General features: G+C 44.6%; 1 protein-coding gene across 1 annotated transcript; it reads left to right on the top strand.

Moving 5' to 3' along the window:
- The first annotated feature begins 1,602 nt into the window (after positions 1–1,602).
- RRAD (RRAD, Ras related glycolysis inhibitor and calcium channel regulator) lies at positions 1,603–5,394 on the top strand. Its single transcript, XM_032701112.1, has 5 exons — positions 1,603–1,684; positions 1,833–2,184; positions 2,294–2,367; positions 2,857–3,061; positions 4,511–5,394. Exons 2-5 carry the CDS (start codon positions 1,845–1,847, stop codon positions 4,786–4,788), a joined length of 897 nt encoding a protein of 298 aa, XP_032557003.1. The 5' UTR covers positions 1,603–1,684; positions 1,833–1,844; the 3' UTR covers positions 4,789–5,394.
- The last annotated feature ends 10,090 nt before the right edge of the window (positions 5,395–15,484 follow it).

A 15,484-nucleotide genomic window follows, 5' to 3' on the forward strand; every position in this document is an offset into this window, starting at 1 on the left:
CTATATTCCCTACATCTCTATCTTCATTCCCATCACCTCCCTATCTCATGCCTTGTTTCTGCAGCTGATTTGGAAACCCTTGAACTTACCCGCATTTGATGGCAACTGTCCCTGCCCAGAGTCCCAGGGATTTTCCCGCTCTGCTCGGGCTGTAATCTGTGGGGAGCAGGAGCCAGAGCTATTTTGGCTGTACAATGTCTGACACGTTTCGGTTGCTAGGTAAACAACAAACTGTATACATGACGGCGGGGTGAGCCATTCAGGGGACCAGTATAGTTATCTGCTGAGTCCTTTCTTCGCCAGATCACATGGGAATGACTGTGCCACTGACGAGATAAGGCTTTCACTGCCTCACTTTGCTGCTCAGGTGAAAGGAAGAGAAGAATTTGACCTTTATGTTTGATGTTGGCCTCTTAAACTGTTAACATTCCATGTGGACACCCGGTAACTTTGTGTGTGTGTGCAACACCCGCCATGGTGCTGTTCTCACAACCCACTCCTACTCCCATAACCCATGTTGAGTAAAACAAGCACCAAGTAATGAAAACGGTGTAGACCAAATCACAGAACCACAGAATATGCTGAGTTGAAAGGGACTCACAAGGATCATCCAGTCCAACCCCTGGCCCTGCACAGGCCCATCCCCAGGAGTCACCCCCTGTGCCCCAGAGGATCAGCCAAACCCTCCCTGAGCTCTGGCAGCCTTGGGGCTGTGCCCACTGCCCTGGGCAGCCTGGGCAGTGCCCAACCAGCCTCTGGGGGAAGAACCTTTTGCTGAGATCCAACCTGAGCCTGCCCTGACACAGCTGCAGCCATTCCCTGGCTGCTGTCCCTGGTCCCCCCAGAGCAGAGCTCAGTCCCTGCCCCTCCTCTGCCCCTCCCGAGGAAGCTGGAACTGCCATGAGGTCTCCTCTAACGCTTCTGTACATGCCAGGGCTACACTGAAACTCCTGAATCGTGACACAGATCCTCGCAAGCCGAGGAAAGGCACCAGTGCACACCACGCTCTCTCACACAGCGCTGCGAGCGGGAACGAGCGACACACGGAGCAGATGCGGTTTTGCATCGCACCCGGCGGGGAAAAGCACAGCGGCGGGGCAGGAGCAGGAGCAGGGGTAGGAGTAGGAGAAGGAGCAGGCGGTGGGGCCGACCCCGGCAGCCCCAGAGCTCTGCCGTTCGCTCGCTGCGCCTGGCGGGGTTTCCACCGACCCGCTCCGCCGCCCCTCGCCTGCCCACGGCGCTCGCTGCCCGGGCGAGAACCGGTGGAGAGAGTGGAGCGGGCTGGGCTGTCCCCCGTGCCGGGCTGCCTTCCGAGCCAGGCTCTCCCCCGTGCCGGGCTCTCCCCCGTGCCGGGTGTCCCCGTGCCGGGTGTCCCCGCCGCCCCCGCCGCTCGTTGCGGAGCGGAGCGGAGCTGAGGGAGCCGATGGCAGCTGATGGGGGAGCTGATGGGAGCCGATGGCAGCTGATGGGAGCGCAGCCGAGCGGAGTGGCGGGGGCGGGCGCTGCCCACGGCCCCGCTGGCGGAGCGCCCGCCGCGTCACGGCGGGAGGGACCGGCCCCGGGACATAAATAGGGGCGCGGAGCGGTGGTGGCAGCACTCGCTGAGGGAGCTCCGGCAGCGGCACGGGCGGTAAACGGCGGGGAATCCCTCACTGCTGCCCTCGCTTCCGCGGAGCGCCCCGAGGTAAGCGCTGCTCTGCGGGCTGCTCGGCTCGGCTCGGCTCGGCGGGGCTGGGGCGCTCGGGCGCGGCGGGTGCTGACAGCTCCTCACAGCTCCTCACAGCTCCTCACAGCTCCTCACAGCTCCTCACAGCTCCTGTGTCCCCGCACAGCCCGGCTCCCCGATGACCCTGAACCGCGGGGACAAGGTGCGGTGCCTGGAGCGGCGGCGGGGCAGCACTCCGTTCGCGGCCCAGCCCCTGCACCGCCGCAGCATGCCCGTGGACGAGCGCGACCTGCGCGCCGCCGACCCCCAGGGCTTGGTGCGCTGCACCTCCTACAGCCCCGGCGGCGAGCACCGCGACAGCTGGGCCTCCGACTCCTCCGACTCCGTCATCTCCTCGGGCAGCGACTCCGACAGCAGCCTCTACAAGGTGATCCTGCTGGGCGAGCACGGCGTGGGCAAGACCAGCCTGGCGCGCATCTTCGGCGGCGTGGAGGATGGAGCGGACGCGGACGAGGCCGGTGAGGGACTCGCGGCACCTCCCCGGGCGGCCCCCACGGCCACCCCCCCCCAGACCTCCCAGGAGAATAACTTCTTTTTTTCTGAACTTTTTTTTTTTCCCCCTCGTAGGAAATACATACGACAGATCAATTATAGTCGATGGAGAAGAAGCGTCTCTCGTGGTGTTTGATATATGGGAGCAGGTACTTAACAGCTTTTTCTTTGTTTTTCCTCTATGGCTTGGTCCGTGGTTCTCATTAAAAAAAGTAGAAATGGAACAACTATGCTGACTAAAAAATTAGAGTTCATACTGCCTTTCATTCTCTCCTGCAATTAATTTCTTGTAGCTAGGCAGGCAATTAAAAAACCTGAATAGAGCTGGAGTGAGAATCCCTTAATGCTTTGAATAATCAGCAGCTTACATGAGCAGCCCAGGGAATTACTGTAAAATTAGAGATTCACAATCTGATCAGTGCAGACCTGATGCCATTTCTGGAAACAAGAGAATTTTCTTTTGTGTTGCATTTTAAAGAACAAAATTTTTAAAACTGTTGGGACATTGGCTTACTTTTACTGACTCTTTATAACAAAGCTAAGAAAAATATCTATAAGGTGCTCACATTAATTACATCATTACTCAGTGTTGAATAGATTTTTCAGTGCAATAAATCTATTTCTTGTCTTCTTTTTAGGATGACAGCCAATGGCTCCAGAACCACTGTATGAAAATGGGAGATGCCTATATTATTGTATATTCAGTGACAGACAAAGTTAGTTTTGAAAAGGCCTCTGAGCTAAGAATCCAGTTAAGAAGAGCAAGGCAAACAGAAGACATTCCTATTATCCTTGTGGGCAATAAAAGCGACCTGGTCAGGTCCCGGGAAGTCTCAGTTGATGGTAAGAGACACTATGAATTTGCACAATAATGTCTAAAGTAGTAGCAAAGACTGTGGAGGATCATGGCCAATAGAAATTGTCTGGGTTTGATGTAGAAATATGTATGATTTGGAGTACACTGGAGAAATGAAGCCAGCTGGTTCCTGCTGAGGAACTTGGTACCAGAGAAAGCAGTGGAGATGGTGCTGGGGGAAGATGTCTGAACTGCAGTATGAGAGAAAAAAATGCATCAGAGCTGCAGCTTTAGCACCCTACTTTGTCTAGGACCTGGTTTTGGTCAGTATTATCTTGAGGGTTTCATTGTATGCTCTGTGTGCAGCAGCAGTTGCCAGGCTCAGGATGGGGTAGCCCGAGCTATGCTTTGTGAGGGACTGGAGCTGCCACGTCACAGAGCCCAACCAGCCTTTGGAAAGGGTGATCCCATACAGCCTGTACAACCCCCTTCTTCTGGAAGTGATTCCATCACATTTGAGTTGAGCTGGTGGGACCAGCCTCTCACAACTCAACATCTCTTTGTAGATGTTCTCCAGTTGTGATCAGTGAGAATTTCTCAGCTAGTTTCAGCTTGCATTTCAGTAACCAGAGCACAGGAACCATTGCCAACACCACAGTATTAATTCTGTGAAATTTGAACATTTTGTGAGGTTTTTTTGTTTGTTTACTCTGGAATATTGGAGCATGGATGATGATGAACCATCTCTTGCTGTCGGGTTTGGCCATGCTCCCTGTGCTCAATGCCTGCACAGGGAGTTGATTTGAGTTCCTCAGGAGATTATCACTTCTTTTGGGCTGGTGGCAGCACGTTTGACCTGCCCTGGTTCTGACATCCATGCTTCCCTCAGGTTTAAAACTTGGCCATTATTTACCACAGTTGACCATGGAAACTTGTGCTGCAGCAATGTTCCAGGGTTTTGTGCTCATGTCTGGAACACTGAGCATCTTGCATTTCGAATGCAGCCCCAGTCAGATCCAGTGGTGTGCAACCTCATGACCTCTAGTGACGTATTCAGTGACTTGACCCTGTGGCCTGCATCAGCTTCATTTGCAGTTAGTGTGGAAAACTCACTTGTTACAGCAAGGCAGAGGTGCAGAATTGCTCAACAACTTCCAGAATAAAATCCATTTCTTTCTGTACCTCACACTGTTCCTTATCAAACAGCAAACACGCATCCAAGTGCTTCTCCTGTATCAGCTTAACTCTTCACAATACTGGGACAGTCTGACATTCAGTACCATTGGTCAAATGAGATTTCTGACCACACCACAACAAAACCAAGAGTAAGGGGGCAAAACCGTGAGAGCCAATTTGGGCTTTTCTACTATATAGTAAAGCTCTTTCCTGGCATTGAAGGCACTTTCTGTACTTAAAACCGGTTTTTGTTTTGTTTTTCTACCATATGTAACAAAAAGTCCATCTCCACTCATGTTCCCTTTTCTCTTTCCCTGCAGAGGGCCGGGCCTGTGCTGTGGTGTTTGACTGCAAATTCATCGAGACCTCAGCTGCTCTTCACCACAACGTCAAGGACCTGTTTGAGGGCATCGTTCGGCAGATCAGGCTCCGCAAGGACAGCAAGGAAGACAATGCCAGGAGGATGGCCAACACCAAGAGGAGGGAAAGCATAGGCAAAAAGGCAAAGCGATTCCTTGGGAGAATTGTGGCAAAGAACAATAAGAAGATGGCTTTCAAGGCAAAATCAAAGTCCTGCCATGACTTATCAGTGCTATAGGAGCTCTCAGCAAGGCCAGATGTTGCACGTGATGAACAAGCCTTGGACTGTTATGAGAAGTGTGTAGATGATCCTCGTGGTGATAACAAGAATGACTTATCCATTGAGACTCATTAATGCCTTAAGGTGCTCAAGCAAGTCTGGAAGTTACACCACAATGCTTCATTGATAAATGGTTAAAGTTTCAATGTGTGCAAGTAAATGAACTAACTTGAAATATGTGGCTTGACATGCCCACATTTTCACTGTGTACATATGTTCTATATCCTTTTGTCCTGTGGATACCAGAGATGCAAAGATAAGAAAGAATAATAAGTATCACCATAGACTTGTCTCGTTTGCAGAGCAAAACTTAAACTTGTACGCAGGCTCGTACACTCTTTTTAGTATAATGCAAGCAATGATAAATCTTTTTAAACTTCAATGTGGGGAGGAGGGGGTAGAACCACATCAGAACGGGAGAAAACAAATTATATATATATTTAAATACAGAACAGATATCATTTTATGAAGTTAATTTGCACTTCCATTAACTGTTATTCAATGAATTGGTTACTTGTTTACATGCAGATTTTATAATAAAGTATTATTTCCTGTTATAATAAACTGTGCTTTTCTCATAGTATGGGTAAAGAAGGAGAGAGCAGTATTTTTATACTGAGCTTTTTCAGTGTACAAAACATACACAAGCTGTGTAGATTTACCTGTGATAAAGTTCTAGAACGAGATGAATTGGGAAAATCCTGTGTCCTTTAATAGATAATTTCTCTAAGAAATAAATCCTCCTTTTATGAACACTCTACTTCAACAGCTCATATGAGAAGGAAGGCCCTGACCCTTCATATTATATTCATCCTCAACCTGGTTCTCATCAGCTGTGACAGGAGCAGGGCTCTATAAAATGCCTTTAGTTAGGTTGAAGTCTTGTGTTTATACTGATAAATTGAACACTGTCATGTTTGAAGTCCTGTCCTGGCTTGAAGGTCTTGTGTTACAGCCAATAAGCAAATGCAGGGGGTTGTTTTTTATCTTTGTGGAGCAGTGTAACAGTCTAACTTACCCACAATTGTGTGGACCCCTCCCAGTGGTTTCAAGAAGTTCAAAGCAGGCTGGTAAGGGTGTTTGGAGGAGTTCTAGGCTTCAGTTGTGTCTAGTGGCCTTCAGTGCTGTTAAAGTTTTCATGTTAATTTAGTGTGTTATAATCAATGTGTTCCCATGATTCTTCCCTATTTGCTATTAATGAAGTTCAAACCCAATCATGTCGCAGTGAAAAAACTTAGATTTATGGCATTTGCTTTATAAATTCCTTTTCATAGGATAATTCTCTTAAAACTAATCTGTGAACTTAGTTCTCAAAACCAGTAAAACATACAACCTTCTCTTTCTCCTGTCCCTGCCTGAATCCCATTAGTTAAAGAGGTTGTTCCAGCTTCCCAAGAGCTCTCTTTGTCCAGGGTGTTGAGGGGTCACCTTTCCCGTACAGCACGAAGATTCCATCAGCTGGTACAGCTCACACTGGGCTTCCCAGAGTTCAGACAACTCTCCACAGATTTATCCCAGTGCTTGGGCCATTTAGTTATCCAGTGCTTGGAAGATGGAACAGTTAATACTGCAGGAAATCCCACCTGATTTCCATAGGGAATGCAAGAATTAGTCTCTCCTGATGTGCTGCTGGTGGACATAACCGGTTACAGCGCAGTGCAGCTTATGTTGCTGCTAACAGGTCACATTTCTTATGAATAGAGAATCTTGTCCTGCTGAAAAACCTCACATTTACCTGAGGATACATTTTAGGTGGATTTGGCTTTTTTTCACTAGCCTTGCTTCCTGGCAAGTGTTCTCTGTCATGGAACTTGTAACCACTGTCAGAGTATCTGTGTACATGGCAGCTTTTAACTGGCAACACCAAAGCAATTGCTCTAATCCTGAAAATTCTACACAAGAGTGTCCAAATGTGCATAAATAAACGTGGCACATACCTGTTCCTGTCCCTGCTGAGGTTCATGACAAACCTATGTGGTGCTCCTGGGACTTTTGAGTGCCCTGTGCTTTCACAATGACCAGGAGAGGACTGATATGTCTGATTGGTTTATGAGGTTAAATTCTGTCCATAATAAATACAAGGAATGGGATGCAAACCCAGAGTTTAAGACAGGGCATGTCACAAAGTAACAACGATGTATCTCTCGGTGCTGCAGCATCTCTGCAGCTGCAAAGCCTCTTCGGGGTCGTGGTCAGCAGCTCTGAGTTGTGCACCCTGACATACAAATTAGATGTTTTACTGTTCATGAACTCACAGATTAGTTCTGGGCAATTTTTAAACCTAAGATATTTCTGAGGGGCTCTAGTGCATTGCTAGAGATTCATTTAAACTGTGGAAAATAATTTGTATTTTGAAAGTATGTCCTTTAGGACACTGTGAGACAATAAACTGGGAATCACTTTAAAGAAACGTGGGCTAACCTAGAATGTTGTCAGTTAATATTGTACAATAAAATACTTATTCAAATCCTCATTATACTGATTTTTTTCCATTCTTTTTTTTTGTACAGGTATTAGCATAATTCAGCCACAGTTCTTGAGAAGGGGAAGGGTTTGCTGTTATTGCAGCTCTGACATAAACCTGCTCTAGAAGATTCATGAGTGCTGTTTTGCAGAGATTTTGAAGCTCCTCAAAAATATCCTACCCAGAAAAATAATTAATTTATTGGATGTAATTTAGTGGAATTTCCAAGCAGAGTTTTTGGAAGTCCATGTGCAACACCAGCCAGAATTCAGTAACAGGCAGCTGACAAATGTGCCTGAAAACCAACCTTCAAAAGGTTGTCTGCATCCTCAGACATTTGAAAGTCATCTATAGGTTTTTATCATTTGAAATGTTTTACTGGTGTGGTTTCTCAGATTCTTGTAATTAATGAGGGGAATCTGTCATGTGAAAAATAGTGAGTCCCAGACAGCAACATTTTCTCTATTTATTACCAAAGTAGAACAGAGTATAAGGGGTAACAGTGGTGTGAGATTTTTGTGTTTTTTGCCAGTGCACATCAGTTTTAATTTGGAGAGACAGTTCACACAGTCATTTAATCTTTACTGCTTTCACTGCTGCTGCCAGCTGAAGTTCCTACTACTGCTGATTGTGGTGGTGGATTTTGTGTTGGCACAAATCCATTTGGAAAAGCTACTTATTAACAACTACAGTGGAAGGACATTGCCTTTTATATGTGACATGTATGTTAGGTAAACAAATCAAAACCTCCTGTGCTTGCTATTGCTAATCTAGATTCTGTAAATTCTTCATCATATGAAAAACGTGGAAAAAAAAAATCATTCCTCCATCTGCCACAACCAAGAAGCATAAAGTCATGTCATATAAATATAGACAAAATGTTATCTGCTGGGGGAAGACTTGGCAACACTGAAAATGAAGTTTTACTCAGATGCATTTTCTCAAAATAGGACTAGAAAAAACAGAGCACGATCTACATGGTGACATTGGGTAACATCAGTGCTCATTACTGGAAGCATGGTGAGATTACGATGATGAAGAATACAGTATATGATAGAAGAGTGATAAGATCTAATAAGAAAAAACTAAGTTGATACTTATATTATGCTGAAATTTGCTTTAGTACTCTTTATTCAAAGGCAATGTACAGGTTTAGTTTCAAGCACATCACAGAGACCTCAATGAAGCTACAGTCCCAACCAAATGTGATGCCTGTGCCTTCCAGGAGGTTCCTTTAACTTCTAATTTACCACATGACCTCCAGCATTGTAGTGGATAACTTGACTCCTCCTTTGCATAAAAGAACCTGACCTCCAGTATGGTTGAAGTAGTTAATGCCTAAAAACTGAAACAGTAAATTACATCAACTGTCCTTGTGCTTCATGCCATGAATGTGGAACAGAGAAGGAAAAGATAAAAAGAGAGAACAAATTCCAGTTGTATATCTGCAAACAATATTTCTGTAACCCACTGTTCAGAATTAAAGAGCATTCAAGAATTCAAAACCAACATTGTTTAACTTAAAAATGTACTGAGGATTCCAGCACTAGAAGTTAGGAAGCAGGCTAAGAAATTTACTTCAACACCTGGTTCTTCACCAACAAAATAGTATCAGCTATGTCCTACAAAAAGGTTCTGGCCTCTGGGTAAAATGCAGTGTACGTCCTAAAGACTTTCCTCTCTCTTACTCTTTTCTCTTCTGCCCTTTTTTCTCTCTATAAATGTGCTGTCCAATGAATCACTGGAAACCACTTAAGAGCCTACAGAGTTTTTTCTAATAATTCCCATATTTATCACATGAAATGAAGAAAATAGTAATCTGAGCTACAATTTAATGCTCAGAGACAAACAGAATACATTTGAAAATATTCACTTTCTCACCCTCCTAAAAAACCTTATCTAAGTTCTGAAACAGGGATTGAAGAAAGGAAAGGATTTGGAGCACAAATGCTCCTGCTCAGAATGGTCTGGTCACACCCATGAAAATCTCCTCAGTTTGTTCATGGCAGCAAGTCCCACTGCCATCAGCCTCATTACAACAGCATAAAAAATTACTGTTAAGCCTGCAGTCCCACTGAAGGTGGTGGCCCTTCCTTTGGGAATGACAGTTCTCAGTTTTCAGATGCTTTGGCAGAGGAGCAGTAGTTTTTGTTGTGTCTAAATTGGATTATTGTAATGCATTGTTCTTAACAAAGGGCTTTCAGGAGCTCCAAGTAGGAGGAAACACAGCCCTGTTAATTAAGCTGTCTGGGTGAAAAGGAGCACCACACTTTAGGGTGGGTTCCCTCGTGTTTTTAGGGGAAATGATGATCTTAGAAAGGCTGTAAATAGCCTTTAGACATGACTAATGTCAAAAAATGCCTCACTTTGGTGTGTGTTTCTTGGGTGGCTGCAAAGCTTGTTGAACATACTACAGAGTCAGCAGAATGGCTTGATTTTGGAGTGCTCAACAAGAGCAAATTTTGCATTTCTAATGGTAGGTATTCAGGTATCTGATCTCAGGTATTTGAATCACAACAGTTTAGTGCATTTGACCCTGCAATGGTGACTGCAAAGGTTGTGTTCATTGCTCTGCAGATCAAGGGTGTCCTACTGGACTCACAGAACCACAGAATGTGCTGAGTTGGAAGGGACCCACAAGGACCATCAGTCCAACCCTTAATCCTTCACAGGCCCATCCCCAGAGTCACCCCCTGTGCCCCAGAGGATCAGCCAAACCCTCCCTGAGCTCTGGCAGCCTTGGGGCTGTGCCCACTGCCCTGGGGAGCCTGGGCAGTGCCCAACCAGCCTCTGGGGGAAGAACCTTTTGCTGAGATCCAACCTGAGCCTGCCCTGACACAGCTGCAGCCATTCCCTGGCTGCTGTCCCTGGTCCCCCCAGAGCAGAGCTCAGTCCCTGCCCCTCCTCTGCCCCTGCCCAGCAATTGGAACTGCAGTGAGGTCTCCCCTCAGTCTCCTCTGCTCCAGCTGAACACACACAGTGACTCAAACACACAGTGAACTTTAAAACCCTGCTGAGCTGCAGCAGCTGCAGATCCTCACAGACCTGGCCTTGGAATTCAGAGGAGTGTTCACCACCCCCCTTCAGTGAAAACAATCACCAGATTCTGAACAACTTTCTCCCAGGTTTTTCAGCCATGGGTGTGGCAGTTGTAGGGCACCTTTGTCACAAGCTTTTCGTGGCAATATCCACGTTATCTCCTCACCCTCAGCAGTGGGAACGGGCAAGTGGCTCTGCTGCATGACCTGCTGACAATCACCAGCTGTCAACAGCTGGAACACGAGCCTGGGCCCCTGCTCATTGCTTTACATAATATTATCGAGATAAAAATGTCAGATTTTGCTACACACAAGCCCCTGATGAAGACAGCACAGCAAATTAAATTACTCTCTCCTGGAATGTCAGGGGGATGGTTACATTTCCAAGGCAAAGGGAATGGAAGGTTTTTAGCTCATGTGTACATGGAGAATAAAAGGAAAAATTTATGCCATCTGACAGCCACCTCTCATTTTTACCCTGTAGCTATTTTTTCCATGGACATGTTTTTGGATATGGAATATTGTTGCATACCCTCTTCTGCCCTCTTGCTCTTCGTGAGTTCTTGGATCTCTGTCCTTCCTGCCCAGTCCCACATGGAAAATCTTCTTGGAATTCTAACTCATGAGACCTCAGGGAAAACAAGTTAGGTGAAAGGTATGAGCAATAGAAAAGTTTCCATGATTTTGAAAAACACTAATAAAAACATTTTATTCAACAAACCAACATTCCTGTGCAGGTTTTACAACTCACAGTCTACAGCACTTCGAGAGCCCATCAAGGTAAAAAAGTTTTGTGCTAAAAAAACACAGACTTCATTAGACTTCATCAATAATAAGTATTTTCTGTGTTTATCTTGATACTCTGCAGCAGATCTAAAGTCACTGTCTGTAATAAACTGCACAGAAGGAGACTGAGCAAAACCTACAAGACCAGGCTGTTTTCAAGCTACCTTTTTGTCTTTACCAGAAACAAGCTTTTACTTGTGCAAATAAAGACAATCAATTCATATCTATGATAAATGCACAACAAATGCATCTACATGTGGTCATTACCTGCAGAACTGTTTTTCTTCCTTTTTTCCTCTTGTGTAGAACATAAAAAAAAAATACTAAAGGTCTAAGTTATAGCACAGAAGTAAATAGGCACAAAAATAAGGCAGCAGACAGTGCTGAGTAAGCAAATAAAGCCTCCTGCACATCTGTCTCATGTTCACTGGTATGTTTTCAAGACCCTGGAGACCTGAGGTATCCGTGAATTCTGCACAACATTTATGCCAAAGCTGAGCCAGACAAGTATAAGAGTAAAATTCCTGAATTGGCCAAATCCTCAAGCACAAAGATTTAGGCTGCAAATATCACCCCTGTACCTTCTGCCTCCCCAGAGATTCCAGTAGCAGAATGTCCAGCTCTTTTTAGAAAATGGCTTTCCAGGCTAGAAAACAGCATGTTGTATTCTGAAAACATATTCAGAACCAAAAAAGTTTCAGGAGCTCTTTAATGAACAATTTTATACTCGGCCTTAAGAAAATGAGTTATAAATTAAATTCTTAGTTAAATCCTGCAGATCCTGGCTTGGTTAGTAATTTGTTCATTTTTAATTACAAGGTAAATAATTAACTAACAAGTCTTTATTATATCAGTCCCAAAATAACGTTCTGCTCTTCAGGAGTAAGACGGATTAAGGAGATTCCATTTTAATCACAGGAATTGTGAGTTGGTTGACTTTCTCTCTCTTTTTTGCTGGCTTGGGCTTTGAGCCCTTTAAACTCCCCCTACAATGGGAGTGAGGAGCTCTCCACACTTTGAAGGGAGCTCTGCAGTCCAGTGATTTTCCTGCTTTTCTGCTCTTACATTTCTTTTTGAATGACTGTGCTTAAATACCTGCTAAGACAGTATTCATTTGAGGAGTCTGATGTAGAGCAGATGTCAAGCCCAAAAGAACAAACCACAGACAAATTTTGACAGGAGTTTGGAGGTTGTGAATATTTTAAAGGCAAATTAGTATTTCGGGTGGTAACTTCAGGTCTTTCTTGGCTGGACAAAGACTTTTAATAATCATGAATAAATGTCAGCATTTTGTAGGCTTATTTTTAAGGGTTTTTTATGCATTCAGGCACTCTATTTTTGATACTTGCCACCAAGCATACCCCATCTAGCACAAAACTGAAAGTTTAAAGTTATTTCTATGAAATCCCATTTGTTTTACATTGAATTTTTGAGGATTTTTTGCTTTGGGTATCACAGTCAGATTGACCCTATGTTGGCAACCACAGGAGTCACATTAAAGAGCAAAAAGGAAAGCATTGACATGAAATCTGTATGCAACTTGATATTTCCATTCAAGAGAAGAGCTGGAGGGTTTATGGAGCTGGAATTGCAGGTGGGGGATGGAGGGGATGAACAGGCCAGAGAAGTCTTGCAGGTCCAGATTTAAAGGGCACTTTTGGGTCCCCTCTGCTGCCAACTGTTCCCTCCCCAAACCCTACAGCCACAGGCAGGGGTTCCTGGGCTGCAGCAGGAAAAGGCAGGACAGTCAGAGGAGGAATAAAAGCATCACTTGTACTAATTCCTTGTCTCAGAGCTGCTTCAAGAAGCAGCTGCAGCACAGGGATTGCTGACTCCAGCAAGGAGCTGTGCCTGAGGAGCACCAAGGGGAAGGTTTCTGAGCAGCTCAAGCAGGAGTTTGCTCTTCCATGCCTTGGTGGGAAACTTCCTGCCTCTCAAAGCATCACCTCCACCCTTCCTCCTCTCCCCTCCCCTGCCCAAGAGAGCTGTTTTTAATTCTCTGATTGTAAAGCTTTCTTTCCCAGGAGCAGGATAGAGGTTTAATTAAAACTCAACCTGGTACTAACGTAATCCAGCAAAATCCATCCATTTCAGGAAATAAATCCTTGACGAGGTTGGTTAACCAATGCAATGCAGTTTAGGCAGTTTGCTGTACTCTTCTTGAATTATTCTGTATTTCTCAGAGAAAATCTACCAAGACCATTCAGAACTCTAAAACATGACATTGAAAATGTTTATTCAGGTCCTTTGGTGAATAATGGATGAAAAAAAGCATTTTAGTATCTGTGCTTCACTTATCTTTTTTTAATTTCCACAAGATTGAACAGTAAAAAATTCCCAGTTGACATTCCCAGTACTCCTGTCCCTGTCTGTGTGGCAGAGAAGGCATAGCACCTCCATTGCTAAATGTACACACAGCTTTATAATTCCTTATTCAACTGAGTACTGTTTATGCAAATAATATTATTAAGATCACAGGACAAATCCAGCTCATTTCTGGAGAATCAGCAGATTTAGGCCCTGTTTTTGGAAACATTACCACGTGTCCTGTCAGCAGGGTACACTGTACGTGTAAAACTGAATGAATATTTAAAAGGCTCTTGGTTTGCAATTGCGTTATTGCTACACTAGGGGAAAAACAAGGATAGAATTTAGTATTGTGAGAGAGTCTGCGTCATCCCAGGAAAGCAAATGGTGCATTTGCAGGAGCAGAGCTACGTTTGGAAAACAAAATAATTGCAGGGCAATTTCTGTGAGACAAAATCACTCTGCGGCCAAAACTGAACAAGCAAAGATAGTTCTCCAGCCTAATGAAAACCAAAGCCAAACAGTTCCTCCGCTGACGAGGAACATCACTGAGCTTCAAGGTGAATGTTGTGGTTTTTCACTCATCTTCCATAATTCAGACCCATTCCAACCTAGGGGAACAGGTGCATTCATGAAAATGGATCAATGTGGATCCAGTTGCTCTGGCTTCCAGAGTCGTCGTTTGATGAGATTCCTCCACTTCCCTGCTGCAAACAGAGAATGCTTTGGGGTTTGTCCTGAGGCTGGGAATAAGGAAAAACTTGAGTACCTCCAAGAACGGAGTGGTAGGAAAGTGTTTTCCTGCTGAGCCCAGCTGGAAATGTGCTAAATACCAACCCCAAGGAAGCCACTGAGTCTGCCCTCAGACCTGACTGTAGCCAAGAGCTGTATTTCCTCTGTCAGTAGAGAGGCAGTACCTTGAAAAAGCACAAAAAGCAAAAATAGTTCAATTTTAAGTGTATTTTGTACAAACTGGCAAATTATGCACAGAAAGAATGTGAAACCTGTACCTCGTGTTACGTGTTCTGCACAAGAATGTTTTGACAGATGGATGCATTCAGACAGAGAAATTAAGAAAATGAACCCAGTAAAGGTTTCCTGATTATTTTTGTTTCCAACATCTCGAATGTTTGAATGACTAAATTCAAAACTATGTTTCTATGTCTGGGAGGCAATTAACAACAACAGCCCTGTGGACAAGGCTTTAGTTTGATTTGATTAAAAATAGAGCAGAGGTCAGAGTCCTACAAAGACAAATGCTCCTGCCACGCTTCATGCTGCAGAAGAGCTTTATTGTGTTCAAAGGAAGAGCTTTAATTTAGGAAATTAAACATCTGCTGGGGTGTTTGGAGAGCTGACCTTCCCCAGCTCACTGTCACAGCATCCCTTTGCCAGCAAGAGCATGTCCTGCACCCCAGTCACCTGCTGACCTGGCTCAGGTCACAAGGGGCTAAAAGTAGGGCTAAAACAAGACCTGGATAATCCTCACCTGAGAGGTGCTGCCCATATTTGAGAAGAACATTTCAAAGCTCCACAGCAGAATATCCCAGAGCTCTCCTGCCACAGCCTTTCAGTGCTTAGAGCCTTCCCAACAAGCTGATGTGTATTAAAGAATGAATCAATTAGAACTGAGGCTAATTTACAGCTATTAGAACTGAAAGACAGCTTTACTAAAGAGAACTTCAATATTGCTCCTTCCCTGATTTGCTGACATTTAGGCTTGTGCTTGATGCTGCTGGAATAATATTCAAAGTAACTTGTGCATAATTGCAGAGCTACTGCTCTAATGACTGACTGTGGTACCAGGACATCCACTGTGCTCTTCTTTGTGTGCAAACCAGTATTTTTACCTCAGAATAATTTATGTAAAAGACATCAAGATAATACTGACGGATTAAAGTACTGTCCAGCATTTACACAAAAACAGGAGAAATCAAAAACATTCATCCACTGTCGGATTTTGTTGCTTTATATCACGAGAATAGTCAATTAAATTTAGTCCATTCTTTTAATTTAGTTTAGACCAGGAATGCAGTTAAGCCATTTTGCTGACACTGAG

The sequence above is a fragment of the Chiroxiphia lanceolata genome, chromosome 13 (assembly GCF_009829145.1).
Source record: "Chiroxiphia lanceolata isolate bChiLan1 chromosome 13, bChiLan1.pri, whole genome shotgun sequence".
NCBI lineage: Eukaryota > Metazoa > Chordata > Aves > Passeriformes > Pipridae > Chiroxiphia > Chiroxiphia lanceolata.